General features: G+C 35.4%; 1 protein-coding gene and 1 pseudogene across 1 annotated transcript; one reads left to right on the forward strand and one right to left on the reverse strand.

The window, feature by feature from the left end:
* Positions 1–6,449: 6,449 nt before the first annotated feature.
* Positions 6,450–10,787, forward strand: LOC120149296 (annotated as a pseudogene).
* A 13,457-nt stretch (positions 10,788–24,244) lies between these two features.
* Positions 24,245–24,598, reverse strand: LOC120149297. Its single transcript, XM_039162134.1, has one exon. The coding sequence runs from the start codon at positions 24,596–24,598 to the stop codon at positions 24,245–24,247; it is 354 nt and encodes a 117-aa protein (XP_039018065.1).
* Positions 24,599–25,391: the final 793 nt, after the last annotated feature.

Genomic DNA, 25,391 nt, shown 5'->3' on the forward strand with positions numbered 1-25,391 from the left:
CTTATTCATATCACATAGGCATATTCACATATACATGTAATCACGTAGTTTAATTTCGCGTAGTTCATGTCACTTTTCGTATAATTTCATATTTATATGTCACATAACTCATATCACTTCGCATGGTTTCACATAAACATATATGTCATATCTTGTTCACATATATTTTTCATATAACTAATATCATATAATTCATATCTTATTCTTATATCATCACATATATCATCTATGCTCATTCACATATACACTGACACACATACTCACATATATCATGTAACATATACAATAACCTATCACACATATATATTCATATCAAACACATGCTCATGTTCATGAATTCATGCATACTACTATAGGAAATAGACTCATCTCAAGTATTATTTCCATTCATCATCATATACTATCTAACATGCACTCACCTAGCCTCACTAGTCAATATCGTTATCTTATCTTATCCTCGATGCCTAATACTTGTCGACTAGTCTGGACTTTGTTCTCGATTGATATCTACACAATTATACATATAATATACATATCAACATTCCGATTATCATAATTCAATCCTTAATAATTCATGCTAATCGAAATGCTAAATATAATTTTCTATTTGAGTAGTATCGGTACCCCCAAGCATGGTACCGATACCTCCCTAGCTATGGTATCGATACCAAGCCTGGGTATCGATACCCTTTGAATGCCTTTGATAATTCCAAACTTGAAGTATCAATACTTGTTGAAGCAGTACCGATACCCAAAGCCCAGATTTCACTTTTAGAACCTGAAAATCATCAACACTTCACTTAATTTTCACATTTAAAGTACCTTTCCTACCACCAAACTCAACTACAACATTTTAACCATATTTTATCATTCTTACACCTTAACACCTTTAATATCATTCAAATTCTTGAAACTAAGAATCTTACGATTTTTTTCAACATCATCCAAACTCAGATTTAACGCTTATTGTTTCTTGTTCACACATATGACAAGTCAAATCCAGCTTCTAAACTCATTTACTCTTTTTTTTCAATAATTCACTTAATTTTTTTTTAATTTCTCATAACTTGTTAATCTTTGAGTTTTAAGCCACTTAAAACTTACTTTAAGCTTTCTTATCACTCTAAGAATCAAAAGAAACCTTAAAATTAAAGAAACACTCAAATTGAATCCAACTCACCTTTTAATTGAGCTCCCGGTGAAGAGGAGGAAGAAGAAGATGCAAAGTTCCAGACTTCTCTTTTCTTTTTCTCTCATTTTCCAAGTGATTTCCCTTTATAAAGGGAAAATAAAAATATTTCTTATCAAATAACCATAATACCCTTATTATTTTCCAACTTTACTATTAAATCCTTCATAAAATATTTCTCAATTTAGTCCCTAAACTTTTTAATCTTTCAAAATTAGACATCAAAATTTAAAACTTCCATTTTAGTCACTATCCTTGATTTTGGGATATTACAATTCAGCTAGCCAAACAATGGCAAATTAAATCAAGTTGATCTAATAATGAGTTCCGATGAAAATGGACTAAAGAAATTGGGGAACACCTGTTATAGTCGACTTCACATAAGCACTCAGGAATTTTATATTTAGACTGTTGTCCCTACACTACCTCTACTAAAGAAAGCGTATGAAGCTTGAACAAATGAAAGATTTCAGAGAACTGAAACAGAAGTATTCTAGAAAGTCTAGTTATTAATTATGTTAGTTGCGTCATTTTGTCCGCATCGGATTAAAATGGCAAGCCAAAGAATAGGGGCATGTCGTAAGGTTCACAAGGATCGAAAAAGAAATGACATTTCGATGACTGAAACCTCAGAAACTTAAAGGAGCTAACTTGAAACCAACCCATCAATTTTGACACTTGTCAAAGAAATATAACTTTGAAAGATTAAAAGATCTTTCGATTCTCTTGATATTTACTGAACTCATGTTATGTGATTTACTTCAATTGTGAGCCTAAAAGAATGACATTTTTCTTAAACGAACTTTCCATATTCTGAAAATAAAAAGAAAGAAAATATTTTTAAACAAGGCAATCTCTATAGAGAGTTTAGCTTGGAAATTGACAAGGGTCCCTCCGATTTAGAAATTCAAAATCAGAAGTTGGGGCAAAGAATTTGAATGCTAGGGGAAACAAAAGCATATTTTTTCAAGGAAATGCGATGGTACACCTTGGTGTGGGATGAGAATGAAGACGAACAGATCAAGAAGAAAACCAAGATTTCTTGAGCACCTCTTCACTACTATTAATCAAGAAAAACATGCATTACACCTACATGAATTTGCATCTTTGCATCAAACATCCAACATCAGGATAGTTGCATTCAGCTACATTGTACAGATCTTTAAGGAAAAAATAAGATTAAAAGATAACAAGACGTCCACAGTAAGAGGGAGCAATCATCTTCAGATTCAACATTTCCAAACAAATTTTGTCTCGCTTGAGACAATATCATTTAATATAGAAAATTCATTTCACTCAAGATTGTTTTTCTTAAGACAGATTTGTCTCGCTTTTTTTTTACTCTAAAGATGACATTTCATTTCACTCAAGATTGTTTTTAAAAAGAAGATTTTTATCTCGCTTCAGATAGTTTCACTCGAAAAATAAGATTTATCTAACTTGAAATTGTTTTTCTTAAAACAAACAACGTCTCACCAGAGGGGTTCACATTTCCTTTGCTCGATTCACAACATTTCAAATCAGCAACGCCCCACCATAGGGGTTAACATTTCATTTGCTCGATTCATAACACTTGAAATCGGCTTAAGTCCTTCAGGCCATCAGTAAGTCTTTAGAGCATGATGCTTAAATCTTTGGGTCATCTATAAGTCTTTCGAGCAAGATGATAAGTCCTTCGGGCCACCCATAAGACCTTCGGGCAGGATGTTTTTGACATTTCCTTTGCTTGATTCACGACATTCGAATTAACGACGCCTCACTTGAGGGATCAATATCTCGCTTGAGATAGTTTCACTCGAAACAAAAGATTTTGTATCGCTTGAGATAGTTTCACTCGATACAGAATATTTTATCTCGCTTGAGACAGTTTCACTCGAAACATAATATTTTATCTCGCTTAATATAGTTTCATTCGAAACAGAAGATTTTATCTCGCTTGAGATAGTTTCACTCGAAGCAGAAGATTTTATCTCGCTTGAGATAGTTTCACTCAAAACAGAAGATTTTATCTCGCTTAAGATAGTTTCATTCGAAAAAGAAGATTTTATCTCGCTTGAGATAGTTTCACTCGAAACAGAAAATTTATCTCACTTGAGATTGTTTTTCTTAAAACAAACTACGCCCCACCAGAGGGGTTAACAGTTCCTTTGCTCGATTCACAACACTTCGAATTAGCAACTCCCCACCAGAGGGGTTAACATTTCCTTTGCTCGATTCACAACACTTCGAATCAGCAACGCCCCACCAGAGGGGTTAACATTTCCTTTGCTTGATTCACAACACATCGAATCAGGGATGCCTCACTCGAGGGATCAATATTTGTAGTAGAAATACCATGATGAGAAGAACCTACAGCTTGAAGAGCAGAGATTGAGTCAAAATGGCACTCTGTTATCTTTGCTTCATTCTCGTTTCATAGAAATGAGCAAATAAGGGCAACTGTGAGCACCATTTTACAAACCCTCCCCAACCCAGTTTACAATACCCGACCCGGGGCCCAAACCGAGCCTCCTAAATCCCCCAATCAATTGCAACCAACCCAGTGACCACTCAGTTGGCACCTCCCTCTGATATCTTTGCTTGAAGAGAAGAGATTGAGTCAAAATGGCACTCTGTTATCTTTGCTTTATTCCCTTTTCACAATAATGAGCAAAGAGGGGCAGCTGTGAGCACCATTTTACAAACCCGCCCTAACCTAGTTTACAATACCCGACCCGGGGACCAAAACGAGTCTCCCAAATCCCCAAATCAATTACAGCCGACCCAGTGACCACTCAGCTGGAACCTCCATCTGCCTCAACCAAAGGAAAGCTACCAGAACACTCCAACACTCCACTGTAGAAACAAGCAAGCAACCAACCAACCAAATTTCAATGATTTCAATTTTATGTAAAAAAATGGGTATAAGACCCTTGCATGAGAATGTAAAAAATGACTCGCGGGGAAGTTCAAAAAATACCAGGAATTTTGTAACATTTTCACAGCAATAATAATAGACATCTCACGATTATTTGAGCATGTTCTTCTTTTTTTCGATTTTTCCTATTCTTTGTTTCGAATACTAAAAAATGAGGAAAAAGCGTTATCGTTTGGCTGAAGCCTCATCGACATTCAGGGAGTCGGTTCACAGATCTGAACGGCGAGGAGGAGCGTCTTGAGGAGGGGAGAACCATACTGAAATTTGGGCCCGATCCAACGGGGTACGACAGAGATCCGAGACATGGAAGTCGAGGGGTTCTCGACTTATTTCACGACGTTGGGGCCGTTTTTTACAAAACCAAGGCCGGATATGTGACCACCACGTCAAGATGAGTCTCTCGATAAATTTTTGGTGGCCAACGTCCATCAGATACGACGACGACGCCCTCGTCGGCCGGTGATCGGTCTGTTTTTTAGAGAGATGGGAGAGCCTCTCTTTAGTTTTTTTAAACAAAAAATGAAATTATAAAAAGAAAAAAGTTAGTATTTATAGAAAACTTTTAGGGGAAATCACGTTTTATGTCCCCTAATAATTCTCGTGTTTTTATAAAAAGGTCACTAGTAGGGACTGTTTTCATGATTTTACCATTTATGTCCATACTTTATAATTTTCTTTTAGTCCCCCTACTTTTATTGTGTTTTTACACTTTAGTGAGTGTAGTGACTTTTTAATTTTTTTTAAATTGTGTGGGATAATTTTGTAATTTTGCCTTTTTATTTTAACATATTATTTTTAGGCTTTATAATTTTTGGTATAATGTTGTTTTAGTCCTTGTAATTTCCAACATGTTTTACATTTTAATCCCTAATTTTTTTTATTTCGAATTAGCCTTTAAATTTTAATTTAGCCACTGTTTATTTTTGATTTAGCAACTAACTTTTATTTTCTTGCATTTTAGTCATTGTTATTTTATATTTATTCAATTAGGTCCTTATTTTATGTTTATTTTCATTTTATATTTTATTGTTTTTTATTATTTTCTTGTTTTAATTTTTTAATTAAGTTTATTTGTAATTGTTTTGTTTCATAGTTTAAATTCTAGATTTAGTTTTAAATTAGATTAATATTCGAATCAAGCTTAGAAATTAGGATTTCACATTAGTTTTAATTAGGGAGCAATTCGAGTTGAGTTTTCACAATAGATGATCGATTACTCGAATCAATTGCTCAAATTTTAAAATTTATTAATAATTAATATTTTCTAAAACTTTCAGTTTAATAATTTAGATAATAAATTAGGTTTCAAATTAGTCCTAAACTTTAGAATTTATCAATTTATGTCCTTAAACTCCTAGTCTTTTAGAGCCTGATACTTTAGTCATTTGACTTTTTAGTCCCCAAATTTCAATTAGAGCTTTAATATTGACATAATTAAATAGGTTAAATATAACTTCCATTTTTAGTTAGATTTCAAACTAGTCTTGTAATTTAGGAGATAATTCGAGTTGGCACTCGCCTAAATGCTCCAAGGACCATCTCGATTATTCAATTTGATAATTGATTAAAATCAAATAAGATTAATATTAGATCCTACATTTAGGTTTAGTCCCCTAGGTTCCTTAATTTTCATAATTTGACACCTTAAGCTAGAAAAAAACTTTTAATTTACCTTAGCTTAATTAGGATTAAATAAAATTTTATCTGATTGTATTGTTTTTTAAAACCTAAGGCAATGTTTACGTATTAGGGAATTAATGGCATATCTCCTGCAAGTATGCACAGGGGGTGACTACCGGTGATTCCTGAAATAGGTCGACATCATTTTCAAATACTGCATCATGATTTTCAAAAAATGAGGCAATATTCGGTTATTAGGCACAATAGTTGATCTCCCGCATTTACGCTTGGGAGCAAATGTTATCAGTTTCAATAAATGAATACCCTTTTCAACTTTACATCCGTAATGATTTTCAAATTAAATAAAGATTGAACTCAAAATTTCCGATTTTAAATATAGGGTAATCAACTAGGTACCAATTTTTTGGCGTTTGTGGGGGTGCTAATCCTTTCCCACGTGTAACTGACTCCCGAACCCGATTTTTGGATTTTTGCAGACCTCGAAACTTGGTATTTTGATAAAAATAAAATATTTTATTAAAATCACACGGTTTTACAGTGTCCCAATCGCACCTTAAATGATTGGTGGCGACTCTCGCATTTCAAAAATTCCTTTCAAAAGAGAAAAAACCCTAGTCGGTATCGGTCTTTCTCCGTTCCGACGAAAAACGGTGTCGACAAAATATATGCCCAACAAAAGCTTAGACTCTTTTATGTGGTAATTAACAACTAAAAGGCCGTCTATATTATGCTATATATGTGTATATATAGGGTCATTGATGTAGCTTATAGTGTTGAATGAGAAAATTTAAAGGCGAATCATCAAGCCAACTACTGGACTGGGAAACACGCTTCAACATCATTATGGAAATTGCTAGAGGAATGCTTTATCTTCACCAAGATTCAAGGTTGAGAATCATTCACAGGGATTTAAAAACTAGTAACATACTACTAGATGCAGAAATGAATCCTAAAATATCCGATTTAGGCCTAGCAAGGATGATCCAAGGAAAACAAACCGAAGCAAACACAGCTAGATTAATTGGAACATAGTTAGTAAACTGCAGAGCAACCGAGAAATTTATACAAAAACTGTACTGTACTTATTAATCACAACGAGTGCTGTAAATGCAGTGGATATATGGCGCCAGAGTATGCAGTAGATGGCCTTTTCTCGATAAAATCCGATGTTTTTAGCTTCGGCATAGTCATGCTTGAGATCATTAGCGGGAGAAAGAACACCAGATTTTATCAGGTGGAAGGAGATGGTCCAAGCCTTGTTGGTTATGCAAGTAGAGATGCATTTTTTTCACTAGTTTCTGTGCCCCTTGCCATTGCCGAATGCCGAGTACTGCGGTTTTTAGTGCTTTTTGTTGCAGGGATGGAGATTGTGGGAAGAAGACAAGGAACTGGATTTAATGGACGAGAGGGTACGGTCTAGCTGCAATGCCAGTGAGTTTATGAGGTGCGTACATGTAGGGATGTTATGCGTGCAGGAAGATCCGAGCGAGCGGCCCACCATGGTCGATGTTGTGCTCATGCTCAGCACCCAAAACTTAAGCCTTCCCGCTCCTAAACACCCGGCTAACTTGACGAGGAAACCCTTTTCTGCTACAGATTCTACGTCATATAGTAATGCGGAAATCACGTTGAAATCACTTCATCCATGGAACAAAGTCGATAGGTTGTGAAAGCTCTCGCTATCGATGCCTTAAGGGAAATGTGGATCAACTAAATCTCTAACTTCACTATAATTGAGGACCAAAATTAGAATTCAACTTTTTTCACTTGTACAAGTTCATCAGACTGTACACATTTTTTTCGTTGTTCTAAGGAAAACAAAAATGCTAGATTCGGATGCATCGAAGAGGGTTCGAGTTTATAACCTTTTTTATATATATAAAATTTACATATCAAATAAAATATTCGGTCGATTGGGTATGGGCTTACATTTTTTCTAAAGGCCTAATTCATTTTAAAAGAGGATGAGCTTTTAAAAGGCTAAATTTTGTACGTCTTACCGAGTTAACAAACTTTTTATTTGATAGTAATTTTCATTTTTTTATTAATATCAAATTATGCGAACTTTTTATTGTATATTTTGTAGTCTAATGTAGGGCCATAAATGAGAGTTTCATCGTGAGCTACACGAGATTGATTCGATCAAAATTTGATAAATACTCGAGTTCTTAATGAGCCGAAACGAGTTACTTGATAATCGACTCGAAAAGCTCGCGAGCAACTAGAAAATATAATATATTAAGATTTTATTTTTCTAAAAAGTAAATTTACTAATAATATTAACATTTATATGTTGATTTTTTAAAAAATTGCAATAGATGGTTTTTATGTACTTAAGGTTTAGGTTCGAGTTGGAGTTGGAGGTTTCAATCGAGTTTAGTTTAATATTTTTTTTCATTCCGAACTTTTACGAGCTTCAATTAATGATTTCAAATTCGATTCAAACTTAAAAATTTTAAACACACGAGTTTTTGAACCGAATCGAGCTCTATTTTAAAATTTTCAAGTGGAATTGAACTCAACCAGCCCTAATCTAATGTGAAGGTTTAGTATTCCCCTAGATTGGAATGGCATTACGTGCACAAGCTTCAATGTTACTTCTCAATTGTGGGAAATGTGAAAGCATTGTTGGGAATGATTTACTTATATAGTAAGTTGGTGGGTAGTTTTACTGTACAACAGCTTAATATAAAATTAAGAAAATGTATTACTAAAAATATTAGTATTTTTTTAATATTTTCGGTAGAGTGCTATCTAAAATTTTATTTTTTTATCGAAAATATTAATTTCGATTCTTAAAATGAATATTTTTGATATTAACATTTCCAGTAGAAAAAAATAACATTTTAGGTAGCTCATGATATTAATATTACCGGTAGAAAAAAATAACATTTTAAGTAGTGCTCTACAATAAATGCTAAAAAATATTAACATTTCCGATAACGTCTTTTCTTAACTTTACTTTAAGTTGCTTTTCTTTAGTCTTTTCTTAGCTTTACATTAAGTTGCTTTTCTTTAGTCATCTCCAAGTCATATTTATCTTATGAGTGTGTTTATACTAGTACATTTATAGTGTTCTCATCCACATTACACATTATCCAAAAGATTATCATTTTCCAATAATTATCTAAACTCGAATACATTTACATCTTTCTAATCAGGAATGAATCGAAAAATATTTAATACGATTACATCCTTTAAAAATTTTAAATCCGTTATATTTTAAATTTTTATTAATTATCTAATTTAACACCTATTAAGTTATTAATACAACTTTTTAAATCGATACAACTAGCATAAATTTTTGTGTCTCACCTTATTTCGATTTCTAGTGACTGAAAATTTGAAGGTTGTTCAAAGGAAAGCTCTGCCCCATTCCCGAAGCTATTCAGAACACCCTCCATAAGCTTCACATTTCTTTTATTCCAATTTTAAACCCATGCTTATATATTTTTATATATTTCCTAATCCACCAACTATCTGACGCACATAAATTATACTAAAAAAGTTCACATGCATTCTTTGATGTGTTAATGCTGTATGATATTATAAATAAATATTAAATTGTATATGAATTTTGATTAAATATATAATATTATATAAAAAATTGGTTTTATATAATTATATATGTAATTTTAATTCAATTATATGTAAATGTATAAGTATATTGCATGTAACATGTAAATATAAAATAATGATATATATACAGTAAAATGCTAATAATTTATAAATAAAATAAAATTAATTATATATAATTATAAGAAATTAAAATTCATGTATAACATCATTTATTTGATCAAAATTTATGTATTAATTTAATATTTAATCTATAAAATCATTGCAGATATTATTCCAAAAATATATGGTGCACTATTGTCAACTATAAAGTACTTAAGTTGTAAGCCTTTACCTTAGGAAATTACCCATTTATATAAATAACTTGATTGATATTATTTATACAATTAATGATTTAATTAACACAATTTAAAAATATAATGGTCAAAATAATTTTTTTTGTAATTAAATGATGATTAGGGTAGTTTAATCTATTACTTTATTAGACCAAAATTTATGTATAAATTTAATATTTAGATCATAAAATTACAGAGATATCCAAAAGGATGTCGGTAATTACTGTAAATTATAGAGTACACTTAAGCTCTAAGAAATACATGAGGAAATTAGGCATGACAATTCACAAGCCACTGACTCCTAAATTAATTCAATACAATATTTTATATGTGAACAGCTGCAAAGCCAACCAAAGCTATGCACAAAGTTTCATCATTCAGCAACACATTCTATTAAAATGAAAGAAATGGCGTGTTATTAACAAAAACCCTTGCCATTTAAAAATCAATATTTTCCCAGCTACGTTGATTATATCACGAGTCTAAGTCAAAAGGGAAAACAATTTAAAACCAATGAAAATCGCACGCACAACAACAGCTTCCCCGAAACACATTTTTTTTTCAGCCTACCCGTAACGTGTTCCTTTGCTGTCATACACAAAGGAAAACATAATCCATCCTCTTTCCAAGAAAAAACCCTCCGTACTTTGCATATAATAACCCCATTGCATGTCAAATGGAATAGAAACTTGGTTTCTTTGAACACCTATCGTAGTCATTAGCAAGTATCAGTGGCGGGGATTCGTAAAACAGCCCCATATTTCGAGGACTTATTGCCAGCGATGGCGGAGAAGCTGGGAGGAGACGGGCTGATGAGGAGCTGTGCAATGGGTTCGAGCTGTTGACGGACAAGGACAAAGGGGTGATCACCGCGGCAATGCTGGGCTTGCAAGAATTGAGAGATGATGAGCTTGCCGGTATGGTGAGGGAAGGTGATCTGGATGGCGATGGGGCTCTGCCTCTCAATGAAATGGAATTTTGTGTTTTGATTTTCAGATTGAGCACTGGATTGATGGAAGAGTCCCACTTGTTGCTCCAAGAAATACTTGAAGATGACCTCAAAACTGCTGGGTTCTAACATGAGTTTATGTTAAGCCCCTCCTTATTCATAGATTACAATAGGTTAATACAATACATCCATATTTTGTAAAGTAATTTATTGATCTTCTCTTTTGTTGTCAAATAATACATTGCTTTTGCAGTAAAAACAATAGCACAATACATTTTTTTTCTAGAAAAAAAGACTAGTCCTCGACAAGATTGAACGCACAAGAAAGACATCAAATCAAACTAGAATTGTTGAATGAATCAAATTTTGATATCTTAATATTTGTTTGGAATAATTTCTATTTTTTAAAATAAAACACATATTTGGTTTCTTAATAAAAATTGAAATTTCATTTCAAATTCAGTTCAGCTTTTTTCGCTTTCATTAGGTGGATGAGCTCAATCAAATATAATCTAGCGAGTGCAATCAATTTAGTTTTATTTAAAATTGTCACGGGCCTAGACTGTTGCTAGCAAGCTCGTGCGAACTTAGTCATTTTCAATGTCGAAAATCGGCTAAGTACCCCAAACCCCGACTAAGCAAGAAAGCTTAGAACGTTGCAAAAAAAAGGAAATTGGGGAAAGTAAAGAGATGGGCGCACAAAAGGAAAAAGAGAGAGTTTAGAGTGAATGCTAACTTGTATTCCTCAATCTGAAGTGAATAAATGAGGTGAGGGTGAGCCTCCTTTTATAGTTGGAGCCCCATACAATCAACGGTTAAGATTAAATTACATCAATGGTCAGGATGAGAGCCTTACTCTATCTACAACTCTAAATTAAGGGATAATTAGTGGGAATTATCTCTAAGATAATTTTAAATAATTATCATTCCCTTTCTCTCTCCAAGTTGGATGGGCCAGCTCTGCTGGGTCTTCTAAAAGGCCCAAAAAGTGGCAAAGATAGTCTCTCGCAGCCTTGAACGTACTGGCTCGGTCTTGGGTTGGCGGTCTGTGACATTCTCCCCCACTAGTTCTAGCGACGCCCTCGTTGCGCGGCTAGAGTGAAACTGGTCTATCTTATCTCGAAATTGCCATAAGGCTTCGGAAGGTTCCCAACTTCCCTCACTCTCTGGAAGTCCCTTCCACTGAACAAGGTATTCATGTCTTGGTCGCTTTCTCACTCAATGAGCGGCTCTCTCTGCGTGGATAGCTTCTACTTCTCTCTCGTAAGAGACATTTACCCCGACTAGTGCTCGGTTTGACTTGCCTCGATCTAGATCCTCTTCATCCTGATGGTATGGCTTCAACAAACTCACATGGAACAGAGCATGAGCTCAGATGGTCGAAGGCAACTCCAATCTGTAGGCCATGGTTCCTACTCGCTTTAAAACTTTGAACGGCCCTTCGTATCTTCGCACAAGCCCATTATGATATGGGTTGCGCAAGATACCACTCAATTTGGCAAGGACTAGGTAGCCAACCTCAAAATTTACGTCCCGACGCTTTCAATCCGCCCACTTCTTGGTTCACTTCCCGGCCTTGTGCAAACACGCTCAAGCTAGTTCATGTTGTTCCTGCCACTCCTTGGCAAATTGGTATGCTGTTGGATTTGGCCCCTTGTACCCGGTCACAACCACATTTGGTGTGAGCGGCTGCTGCCTAGTAACAATCTCAAATAGACTCTGATTTTTCGCTTCACTCCTCTACAAATTGTAGGAAAACTGGGTTATATCCAACAATTTTGGCCAGTCACGTTGTGTGGCACTCACATAGTGCCTCAAGTAGGTCTCTACGAGTGCATTCACACTTTCGGTATGCCCATCCGTCTGTGGATTAACACTCGTCGACAAGTTCAAGCTTGATCCCATCAACTTGAACAACTCTTTCCAGAACCTCCTAGTAAACCTTGTGTCCCGATCACTGATAATCGTCTTTGGAACACCCAGTACTTCACCACGTACTTGAGAAAAAGACGAGCGGCCTCCTCGGTTGCACATACTTTGGATACTGGAATAAAGGTTCCATAGTTGGAAAATCTATTTGTAATACCCCAACCCGTACCCGACCCGAATACGAGTCTGAGGTGTCACATTGACTTTTCAAACTTTGAATTTTGAGAAAATTCAAAGAAAATTTAAAAACTTTCATTAAAATAGAAGCGGTTTATTTACATAAAGCGACCAAAATAACCAAAATCAATCAGAGCATTTTCAACTCAATCAATTAGTACATGCCAACTATATTCAAAATAACCAAACACATTTAAATTATCTACTTTCTGATCTGAAACTTTGTAAGGGAGATGTTGACCTGTCTTGCTCTTCTTCGCTTCGCTTCTCGTTCTGTACCTACATGTGAAACAATCACACGCTAAGTCTATGACTCAGTGAGGCAATAAACATGTAATGTAACTATAACTTGTAATAATGCCGTAACAATCACTGCTATCATATCCTATCACTCATATCCTTATTCATGTAACAAATACCTAGAACACCTATACAACATATCATTAAATGTAAGAACATACACACATATACTCATCACTCATCATTTCCATCATTAGCCTTATTTTACCATCAATATTATTATCATTTATATCTCTTAACTACATCCTCTTATACCTATAATTTTAATCAACATATAACTCATTCATTCATACAATCCAAATATAATCATATATATAACATGTAATATAATTCATAGCACAAAAGCATATAAATCACATGTAATATGGTTATTGTTATCTCTTTATTAGCCCATGTACACATGTGAGAACTATAGATATGTGAGTCTATAGAGGTTGTGCACAAATGCTGTCACCACAGCTCGTATAATTGCACCGAAGTGCCGCGTAGAAATGCACCATAGTGCCACGTAGGATTGCACCAAAGTGCCATATAACATGTCCTTAAGGACCACGTAGAAAATTCCTTAAGAATCATATGCATATACAAAGGATCAAGTATGTGTCTTAAAAGACATCACACATGTTCCAAAGAATACATATATGTCCCGAAGGACCGCGTAGACCCTCGACTCTTGGCATGCCAACTATACCCCTAGCTCTCATATCACATAACATGGGCATTATCATTTTGTTTGTCACATATTCACATATTCATTTCACATATGCATATAATCTCATGTCACATTCTCATATGGTCACATAGCTCATGTCACGTGGTTGCTATCTTGTTCTCATATATTCACATATATCAACTAGCATCTATAGTCACATATCACATGCTCATATAATCTCTTATGTCCATATCATACTTATATCATATTCTTATATAACCACATTAATTATTTATACCGATTCACATGATTTATCACATTAACATGTATTTGCACATATCATATAACACTTATCTCTTATTGCATGTCTGATCTCTTATAACATATAATCACATTTTCATGCAATTTTCACAAATCATTGTCATATATGGATATCCCATTTGTACTTACTCACATAGATAATGTTATATAGCACTAAAATCCCACAGTTCCTATTTCGTAGCTAATTTATTAACAAATTACTTATATTCTCTTAATTCAAGTTTACGTTACTCTTATAACCTTTTCTTATGACTTCATCGATCTTTACCATGTAATTTCTATATCATAGCTCATATAACTCTCATATGATTATCATTATTTATGTACAGATCTCCTAATTGATATTCTATTTTCATATTGTCCTATAAATCCATGCTAGTTAGTTTATCTCACCTTTCATTTAATACTATAAGTAAATTATAATAGTTTCCATAAACTTGACTCGTGTAATTTATGTTTTTCTATTATATCTTCATCTAAACATATATTTACATGTTTATGACCACTTAACTTATTTTCTTTCTATGGCTATCACGTACAACATTTACTATTATACATGATTCGTGCCCTTATAACTTATTTTACATATTCACACAACTCATAAGGTTCACATATAGTTACATATTTTGTTCTCATATAATCCATATCATATAAATTCACACCTCATAACATATAATATGAACAAAGCATATACACATAATACAATCCTTAATCATTCTTCTATTCATGCAAACATAAAATATTGGAAACAAACTTATCACAAGTCTAATTTCCATATAATAATATGCACAACCTAATAATATGCACTCACCTTGGCCTCACTAAGTTTCAATCCCTTTTTATGATTTCCTCTCTTTTGATCGAATCTTAACTTGATACTTGTTTCGGAACTTGTTCATGTTCAATATCTACATAATCATACATTGATACATATCAATATTTAATTGATATACTCTAATCTATCATTTCTTAGACCAAAGAAATGTCTATTTCAATTCCCCTTGAAGTGCATCGATGCATTCTACAGTGTATTGATGCATCCCTTAACATGTGCATCGATGCACTCCTTATGCATCGATGCATTAATTGCATTCGATGTTTCCATTTTTAATGGGTGCATCGATGCACTTCCTGTGCATCGATACACTCTGAACAATTTCTGGAAATTTACTCTTGATGCATCGGTTCAATGTGCATCGATGCACATAGTCCAGAATTCATTTTTAAGCCCGAAAATCTACTCAAATCAACTCAAATGCTTCATCTTTCATCCCCTTTCATGTTCTCAACTCATATACACATGCTTAAACCAATTTATATCCATATAAACCATATTTAACTTCAAAATTATATTCCTCATATGTAACTCAAGAATTAAACCAACTTTGCAATATGTTTTAATTTCAATTCTATGGCTTCTAACTTCTTAATTAGACCTTTGACAATTCAAATTTAACTTCCAACTCTAGTTATGAACTCTATTTCAAGATTTCACCCAAGAATCTCAAATCTTTAATCCCTCCTAACTCCATCATACTTTGATTTTAAGATAACTTAAGCTTTCCTTAAGCTTAGTTATCATCTAATAATCATAAACCAACTTTTATTTCAACAAATAATCAACTAACCATAGAACTTACCTTTGCCATGGTGACTCATGGCTGAAGAAGAAGAAGAGAACTCTAGAAGTTTATTTTGCCTTCTTTTCTCTTCCACGTGGGCTTCCTTATCTAATAAAGAAAAATAAAAATCTTCCATGTTAAATGACTATTTTACCCTTTACTTCATTCAATAATTACTAAATAACATTCATCATATTTCCAATAAATCATTGAACTATTCAATTATCGCACTTTAATCACTAATTCTTGAAATTTTACAATTTGATCGCTAACCCGATATTGAGGATGTTACACTATCAATCACGACCATGATGCTAGAAAATCCATCAGAAACAGGCAAATTGACTATGAAATCCATGGAAAGACTTTCCCATGATTTCTCGGGGATTGGCAGAGGGTGCAACAATCCAGCTGGCCTCCTCTGCTCTATCTTGTCTTGTTGGCACACAAGAAAAGTATTCACATAGACCTCAAATTCATTGCCCATGTACGGTCAATAATAGTGCTCTGCTATCAAGGCCAAAGTCTAGTGGATCCCAGGATGTCCCACCCATTTGTAATCATGGCATTCGTTCATGAGCGCTTTTCGTAATCCTTTAAATTGTGGCATATAGAGGCGGTGTCTCGAGCATACAACAAGCCTCCATCGAACCAAAACTTTCGAGTCTTACCCTTTTTGGTAAGCCCAATCAACGAAGTGGCCATCGGATCATGTGATAACCCCTCCTTGATGCGCTCCCACATCCGTCCCGTCGGCAAACTCACAAACTCCATGTCACACCTTCGGCTTAAGGCATCGGCCACGGAATTCACTTTCCCTAGTTTCTGCTCCAAGGAAAAATCAAACTCGACAAGAAACTCTTGTCAACAAGCCTGCTTCGGTGACAACTTCTTCTGGTTAAGAAGTAACTATTGGCAACATTGTCAGTAAACACCACGATCTTGGACCTAAGCAAGTAATGTCACCATGTGCACAAACAGTGCACAACTGCAGTTATCTCTTTCTCATGGACCGTGTATCTCCTCTCGGTCTCATTGAGAGCAACCGGATGTCACTACTGCATCAGGACCCACCAATGGCAACATCAGATGCATCGGTGAATACTTCAAATGGCTTGGTGTGATCTGGCAACACCAAAACTGGCTCACTTATCATAGAAAGCTTGATTTCCTCAAAGGCACTTTGACACTTCGGGCCCTAATCCCACACATTGTCTTTCTTCAATAACGCGGTCAAGGGGACGGTGATTTTTGAGTAACTTTTGACAAACCTCCAGTAATAATTTGCCAACCCTAGGAATGACCTTAGCTCAGTCACCTTGGTTGGCACCTGTCATTCGTCAATGGCTCGAATTTTATCACTATCCATTTAGATCTTCCCACCTCCAACAATGTGGCCAAGGAAAAGAACCTCCGTTTTGGCAAATGAGCACTTCTCTTATTTGACAAAGAGCTCATTCTCTCGCAACACCAGGAACACTTGCTTCAAGTGTTCAACATGCTCCTCCAACATCTTGTTGTAGATGAAGATATCGTCGAGGTAGACTATAACGAACCGATCCAAAAAAGGGTTATAACACCTTGTTCATCAAGGTATAAAAAGTGGCTGGAGCATTTATGAGGCCAAAGGGCATCACCATGTATTCATACGAATTGTACATAGTCACACAGGCTGTATTTGGTTCATCTCCCTCGGCTATCCTGACTTGGTAATAGCCTGATCGTAAATCCATCTTGGTGAACCACCTTGCACCACCAAGCTGATCGATCAAGTCTGTAATGAGTGGAATGGGGTTCTTTTTCTTCACCGAGAGCTTATTCAAAGCCTGATAATCGATGCAAATACACAAGGAACCATCGTATTTCCTCTGAAACAATATTGGGGCACCATACGGGGACTTGGATGGTCGGATGTATCCGGTATCGAGGAGATCCTTCAATTGTTTGTACATCTCCTCTAACTCGGGCAGAGCCATTCGGTAAGGGGCTCGAGCGGGTCGCTCATCACACACCAAGACAGCTAAGAAGGTCGGTTTCTCCTTGCGTACTACCTTTGAGAATTGAATTGTGGACAAAACTTTGGCCCCTACTCCGGGTCCTCGGCTCTCTGGAACAATGCATTGTTGATTTGGATCCAAGATGCACAAACAATCGACGAAAGGTACTGGGAAGGCATTTGATCCAGTCCAAGAAACTTAACCCAAGCACAAAGTCGAAGTCATCAAGAGGAATCACCTTAATGGCTTCCCTTCCGGACCAACCTCCAACGGTTAACTCGATTCCCTTCACGATCCTCGCAATCAGAACTTCTTTGATGTTCACGGTTGTGATGGAACCACTTGCCTTCTCCACATGAAGGCCAAGTCTCTTAGCAACTTGTTCGGACATGAATAACTCTGAGGCACCGGTGTCCACTAGTGCACTTAATTTCTGGCCAGCAACGATGATGTCAACAAACATTAACCCCTTCTTCTTCCGACCCTTCTTGACCTCCATAGTGCTAAGGATGAAGCCAAGCTTAGGAGTGTCACTCTCCTCCCCATCTTTCTCCTTGATGGCCGAGAGTTTGTTCTTCTGCAGACAGTCCCTCGCCAAATGCCCTTGGCCCTTGCAGTTGTAACACTGGATAATCTGCTTGTCTTTCTAATCCAAGTGTTTACCATTCGATGGCTTACCACTACCACTTGAATCTTATTCAATTTGGATGCCTTGTCCCTATCACCATTATTACCTCTTTGGCTTCGGTTTGGAGTCCACCTTCTTAACGCCAAGCTCAATGATTGACTCGGCCGTCGTCAAGGAAACCGAGAGCTCCTTAATACCTAATCGCCTTAGCTCATTCTTCGCCCATGGTTTCAACCCATCCATGAAGGTCAAGAACTCATCCTCTTCACTCAAACTCGAGACTTTGAGCATTAGTTTGACAAACTTTTAAATATGCTCCCTCAGTGACCCTTCTTGCTTGAGATGCCTCAACTTGGACCGCGCCTCCTCTTCAGCATACTCCGGGTAGAATTGTTCCTTGAACTCAGCTTGGAACTCTGCCCATGTCTCAATGACAGCGTTCCCACACTTCACATCGTTGCATCTACGTCACTACCACATGAGGGCAACCTTCGACAAGTATACGCTAGTGATGCTTACTTTCTTGGCTCATCCGTGATGCCCATGGCTGCAAAGTACTGGTCCAACCCCCAAAGGAAATTCTCAACATCCTGGGTGGACCTTGCCCCTTTGAACTTCTCTGGCTTAAGGATGTCACCCAAGGCTTTGGGTGCAACAGTGGATACGCTATTCCTTAACGCAGCTTTGCACACCAACAACTAGGTCTTGAGCAACTCGACCTCTCTCTTCAGCTCGACCACCTCAGAATCGGAACCCTTGCTCTTGAGATCCTCGACTTCCTTCCTTAAAGCCACCACCATGGCCTCTAAGGAATTACCTCAATCAGTTTCCTTCACATCCACCTCATTGAGTGAATCTTGAACCTCCTCCCTAATATTCTCCAAGGACTCTAGCTTCTCGAGATCCAATGATCCCAACCTTTCAAGGTCTACGGACTTCAGCATGTCCAGCACTCCCTTGGCTTCCGTCATGAACCCTTGAGCCTGGTAACCTTCTTCTGGATCGACGTGAGAACATCTTTTGATGGTGCTCTCTTATTTCAGCATTGCGGGTTTCATTCCCATTGGAACCTGTCGCCTCGCCATGTTGTGGTGCCATCTTGAACCAACACAAATCAGTAAAAACAAGCTATGATACCACTTGTCACGGGCCTAGACTGCTGCTAGCAAGCTCGTGTGGACTTAGTCATTTTCAAGGTCGAAAATAAGCTATGTAACCCAAACCCTGACTAAGCAAGAAAGCTTATAACATTGCAAAAATAAAGGAAATTAGGGAAATCAAAGATATGGGTGCACAAAAGGAAAAGATAGAGTTTAGAGTGAATGCTAACTTGTATTCCTCAATCTGAAGTGAGTAAATGAGGTGGGGGTGAACCTCCTTTTATAGTTAGAGCCCCCTACAATCAACGATTAAGATTAAATTACATCAATGGTCAGGATGAGAGCCTTACTCTATGTACAACTCTAAATTAAGGGATAATTAGTGGAAATTATCTCTAAGATAATTTTAAATAATTATCATTCATTTTCTCTCTCCAAGGTGGATGGGCTAGCTCTGTTGGGTCTTCTAGAAGGCTCAAAACGTGGCAAAGATAGTCTCTGGCAGCCTTGAACGAACTGGGCTCGGTCTTGGGCTGGCGGTCTATGACAAAAACCAATTAAGCTATAAACGTGATTTTCAATTATGTTTCAGGCTGAGCCTTTAATTTAGCTTCTTTTAATAGAAAAAGATAGAATAAGACCATGTTTGGTGTGGTTTTCTAAAAGCATTTTCAGTTAAAATGTTTGTGTTAACCGCAAAATCAATGTCAAACGGATAAAAAAAATTGTGGTGGATACGATGGTTTCAAACCAACCGCAAAAACTAGGATTTCTAGCTTTTTTCATTTTAACTTTGCACTTGGAAACAAATTATAATTTTACCCTTACTATTATACTTTTACCTAAATTATAATTGATAATGATGTTGAATTTTATTGTAATTCTAGTGATTAAATATTACTTGGTAATTAGTTTTATTTAATAAAGTAAATATTTGTTTTAGGGAATAATTCTTATGGAATAAGAATTCTTAATGACCAAGTATTTGACTCTATAAATAGAGATTATGTATTACCCTTTAGGGTTGTGTGAGAGAGAATTTTTTTTGGAGAGATGTAATTCTTTTTGGATCTCGGCAATTTTTGGGGCTTATGTTGTAGAAATAGTTTTGGAATGTTGGAAGAGTATTTTGAGATATATCAGGTTTTGGGATACATGTGATATCCTTTATTTGTATTTTTTGTGTTCTATACGTTTATAGTGGATTACTCATCTCCCTCGTAGAAGTAGGCAAGACTGAACTATGATAAATTTTGTCTCTTGTGTATGTTTTATTTTATGTTGATGTCGCTTTGGTTATTTTTCTGCTCTCAAATTTCTAAAAGCATGAGTTTCACTCAATTATGTATTTATATTTTATTTTAATAATTTAATATTAACATCCTTAAAAAATAATTTATTACTTAATAATTTATATTAATTACTTAAAAATAAATAAATTTTATGGTTTATATATTAAAATATTAATAGTGTGTTATTATAAAATATATTTTTATTTACATTATTTATATTTAATTTTATTATAGTTTAAATTTATATAATTCATATATAATAATATTTTATATTTTAAATTGATATAATTCATATATTAGTATAAATATAATTTAAATGCTATATTTTTAATTTACAACATGATGTTTATAATGAACTTTTTATCTTTTCAAACTTAATTTTTAAAAGTAATCTCAAATATTAAATTTTAATCGAGTCCTCGTGTGGGCAAAAATCTCTCATGGGAGACTCACCCACCAAAGTCAAGTGTGTGATGCGGGTCAGTCTGGATAGTCAAGGCTAAGCCTTGGAATAGGGAAAGCAAAAAAAAATTAAAATGTACTTTTGTACAATATTTTTAAAAATTCATTTCTACATTACTTTTAAAAGTCACTCTCTAAAAGTTGCACCAAACTGACCCTAAATCAATCAAATGAATTAATAATAATCAGGATTAAAATGATGTGTTTTTATCAATAGATCATAAATTTAATAGATTAAAAACGAATATATACATATGAATTCTTATTTATGTGTTACAATACCTTTACTAAAAATATAAAAACACATCCGTTTGAGCTTATTGGGCTTCAAGAAAGACATCCGGTTGTGAAACCATGACACAACCATATCATATCTGTACTTTCGAGCTTGAGCTTAAACAAATTAGGACCTAAACAAGTAAACAACCCCAAAGTTTTAATCATGTGACTTCTCCGCTTGCGCTTGTGAATTTTATTCACACCATTCATAACAATATAGTTCATTTGAAATTTTTGGGTAATTACATGTTTTGTACCCAACTATCACTTTTATTTTGTTTTAGTCACCAACTGGTTTTTTCCCAAAATCATACCAAATGCTATATTTTGGTTTAATTATGGTCATCACCGTTAAAAAATTAACAGAATTATCGATGTGACAATTTTTTTAAAATTCAATGATGATGATGGGTGTTATCTTATGGTGATACATCAACATCACCGTTAATTTTTTAATGGAAAGTGACCAATATGAAATTAAAACGCAATGTTAGATACGATTTTGAAATTAAAAATAGTTAAATGATTCAAGCGAAATAAAAGTGATAGTTGGAATACTAAATGTGTAATTTATCATTTTTTTTTAAAAATAGTTCTTTTAAAGTTTGTTAAAGTGTGGGGCTCATTATTCACACATATTACCTTTACCATGATTATTCAATTGTGAACAACAATAATGAATGTATAAAGAAATTTATTCAAAACCAATATTGTTATACTAGGATAAGACACTAGATCTCTTAAGTAAGGTCAGGGGTTTGAATCCTGACAATGTGAATGGAGCAAACAGGTTGGGAAAGTTGCCTTTGCTTCTGAGTACCCGATTCGAATTAGTCGATCAATAGATTAGATACCGGTGATTATACCGAAAGAAAAAAATAAATTTAAATTCAATAGTTGAGTATTTGTAAACACTTAGACAAGTATTAAGTTCGAGTTTCACCAAACACATCAAATGAAAAGAATATTTCAAATTAAATCTGGATTTTATGTACAAATCTTTGCCATGAGAATGTTTGTTATTCACCGATTATTGTTTTGTTATTCACCGATTATTGTGTAACCATCTAGTTTTGGTCACAAATGCAATGGGGTGAATATTTATCATCAAACCCTAACCAATTCATTTCTGTTAGACTCTAGACATTTTAAAATTTTCTGTAATTTAGAAATTTTATTTATAATTTTGATCTTCGCCTTGATTATGGACGACATATATTGTGCGACACCAGACGGTGTTCCATGGTGTATGCTTTTCACTGAAGACATTGTCCTAATTGTTTAAACAAAAACTGAGCTGAATAGTAGACTGAATAACTGGAAGAAAGCTTTGGAAGAAAAAGGTCTAAGGATCAATATTGAAAAGACAGAGTATTTATGTTCAAACTTCAGTGGGAACCAAAACGATGAAGATGTAGACGTATGCATTGAAGGACACGTTCTCCCCTCTAAGGATTGTTTCAAGTATCTAAGGTCTATGATACATAAAGATGGGGGTGTAGATGATGATGTAACGCACCGTATAAAGGTATGATGGCTAAAGTGGAGGGCAGCTACATGAGTTTTGTGTGACAAGAAGGTGCCTCTAAAACTTAAGGGAAAATTTTATAGAGTTGCAATAAGACCAACGCTGATTTATGGATCAGAATGTTGGGCAATCAAGAAGGATCACGTATGGAGGATGGAGGCCGCAGAAATGAGAATGCTTCGATGGACATGTGGTAAGACTCTGTGGGAAATGACTCCAAACTCTGCAATTAGGATGTCCTTGGGGGTGATGCATGTATCTGAAAAATTGAGGGAGGGAAGACTACGATGGTTTGGGCATGTCCTTAGGAGACAACAGTCGGATGCGGTCAGGAGGGTAGAGTCGATTATAGTCGACGGTGCCAGAAGGAGAGACGACCAAGGAGGAAGTGGGTAGACTGCTTGAGATCTGATTTGAAGGATTTAGCCCTTACCGAGAACATGACCTCTGATAAGAAAGTATGGAGAGTTAAGACCAGGGTAACAGTAGTGTGGGTCACAGCCATAGGGTGTAGCATCTCTGCCTTCTTTTTAATGCCTTTATAGTAATTTCCTTGACTTCTACTTTTAATACGTTTCTGTCATGGGAATTTTTGAAGGATTAGAACTAGGATATCGAATTAGTGTTGCATTAGTTTAGGTTTTAACCCATTTGACATTATTCCTTTATCGTAGCTTGCGACCACTGACTTCAGTATATCCTTCTCATGTTTCGTCTTTTAAATTTATTCGGGACTTACGTTTTTTGTCTATATGCAGAGATTTGTACGCAGGGAAAATTTTTCTGACTGCCGGAGGTCTTCCACGGAAGCTGCTCTCAACTTGGCGTTGGGGACAGCCTACTACCCTACCTCCCCTAACCCCATCACATATGAGAATAGGGTTTTGTTGTTGTTGTATTTATAATTTTGATATCACACTTTTCAAAATTTTATAATTTCAAAATTTAATTTTATGTTTAAACTTGTAACATAAAATCTTATAACCATTCTTGTCGGAGAAACTGCCCAATGCTCTGGGCCATCGTACTCGATCATATTTGCTAAGCATTCGTTCATAGTTTCAGCTGTTTGACTTATTTATTTAGGGACGCGCCATGGCCAACAACCAGAGTTAGTTTGCTGCTTTTATTACATTCAAGAGAAAAGGCAACACAGTAGGCAAAAGCATGTATTTGAAGCTATAAAGATGCAATTTCAATATGATATTCACATAATATTACAAATATTGCTTTAAATCCCTCCATTATTTCTGCATATAGATTTATGAAACAAAAGGAGGAAAAAAAATTGAATGCTAAAAAGTATAATAAGCCCAGAGTCAACAACAAGGAAAGAAGATGCAAAGCTCTTTAGTGTTTAACGTCAACCCTTTTCCTTGTAACTCGGATGTAGGCAAAAACAGAAGCGAAAATAGCAATGAAAAAAATTCCACCGATGATGACACCACCACCGGCCACTGACATGTCTGATGAACGATGCTTTCCCAGCCTTCTGATCTCTGGCGTTTCAGACGACGCGGCTGGACTTTGAACAGGCTCACGATCATCTGCTTCTCTAGAGATCACCCAACCTGGTTCATCCTCCTTTTCATGAACCCTGTAAACCTCTGAAGGTTTCACCTGGGACTGATGATCAGCCATTGCATGGATCAGCAACACCTTGACCAAGACCAAGCAAACTAAAACAAGCTTTCCCTGACCCATATGTAACGTTGAGCTGTGGAATAGTGTAGTTTGAGTCCTTTGCCAGTGTTATTATCTAACGTGAATAGCTGAAGCTATTTATAGAGTGAATGGATGGTTAAAAGTTTGGTGTGGGTCCGGTTATTTTGGAAAAAGAAGATGGATGAAGTTTGGTTGTTTGGGGGAGAGAAAATAGTAAAAAAAGGATTGGGATTGGGTGTCGGCTACATTTGGTTTCAACCAAGAAGAGATAGTGAAAACTTGAGAGAAAGACACTTTGTCACCCATAAATCCAGATTTTAGAACATGAACTGGATTGAATTATGTAAAGTCCAACATAATTTTTTTATTGCATCACCTTTCAAGACCAACAGTATTTAATTCGTTGCATTCCACCCACTTACCCGAGTAAAGGGTGTTTGTTTATTTTGAAATTTTTATCTTTGTTCCTTTCAACGCGGGACTTTGGATTTGTGTTTTTTAGGTACTGGGGATTAGGATTTGTTACAGTTTAGGGTTACATTTTGAAAAATTTGTTGAGGTTGACGTTATCGTTTCTGCGGTCCAGCTTTGAGTCATGCGAGAACCCAAGTCCGTCTAGGGAGCTGTTGCTAACTACTTCACCCAACCTCACTAAATTATAAAATAAATTCACCCTTAGGGGTGTTTGGATGAGGGAATGGAATCAACATTCTCCCATTTGGTTAGTCTGGGAATCTCATTCCCGATAATATAAGATTATCAATAGTGGATTTATACTTAAACTATTTTAGATTTACAAAAAAAATCTATAATTAAAATTTTATATGAAGTT

Source organism: Hibiscus syriacus, unplaced genomic scaffold (genome assembly GCF_006381635.1).
Source record: "Hibiscus syriacus cultivar Baekdansim isolate YM2019G1 unplaced genomic scaffold, ASM638163v2 tig00111000_pilon, whole genome shotgun sequence".
Classification (NCBI taxonomy): Eukaryota; Viridiplantae; Streptophyta; class Magnoliopsida; order Malvales; family Malvaceae; genus Hibiscus; species Hibiscus syriacus.

Coding starts and splice junctions, on each gene's coding strand:
- LOC120149297 (XM_039162134.1), bottom strand. CDS start 24,598: ATGGGTCAGGGAAAGCTTGTTTTAGTTTGCTTGGTCTTGGTCAAGGTG.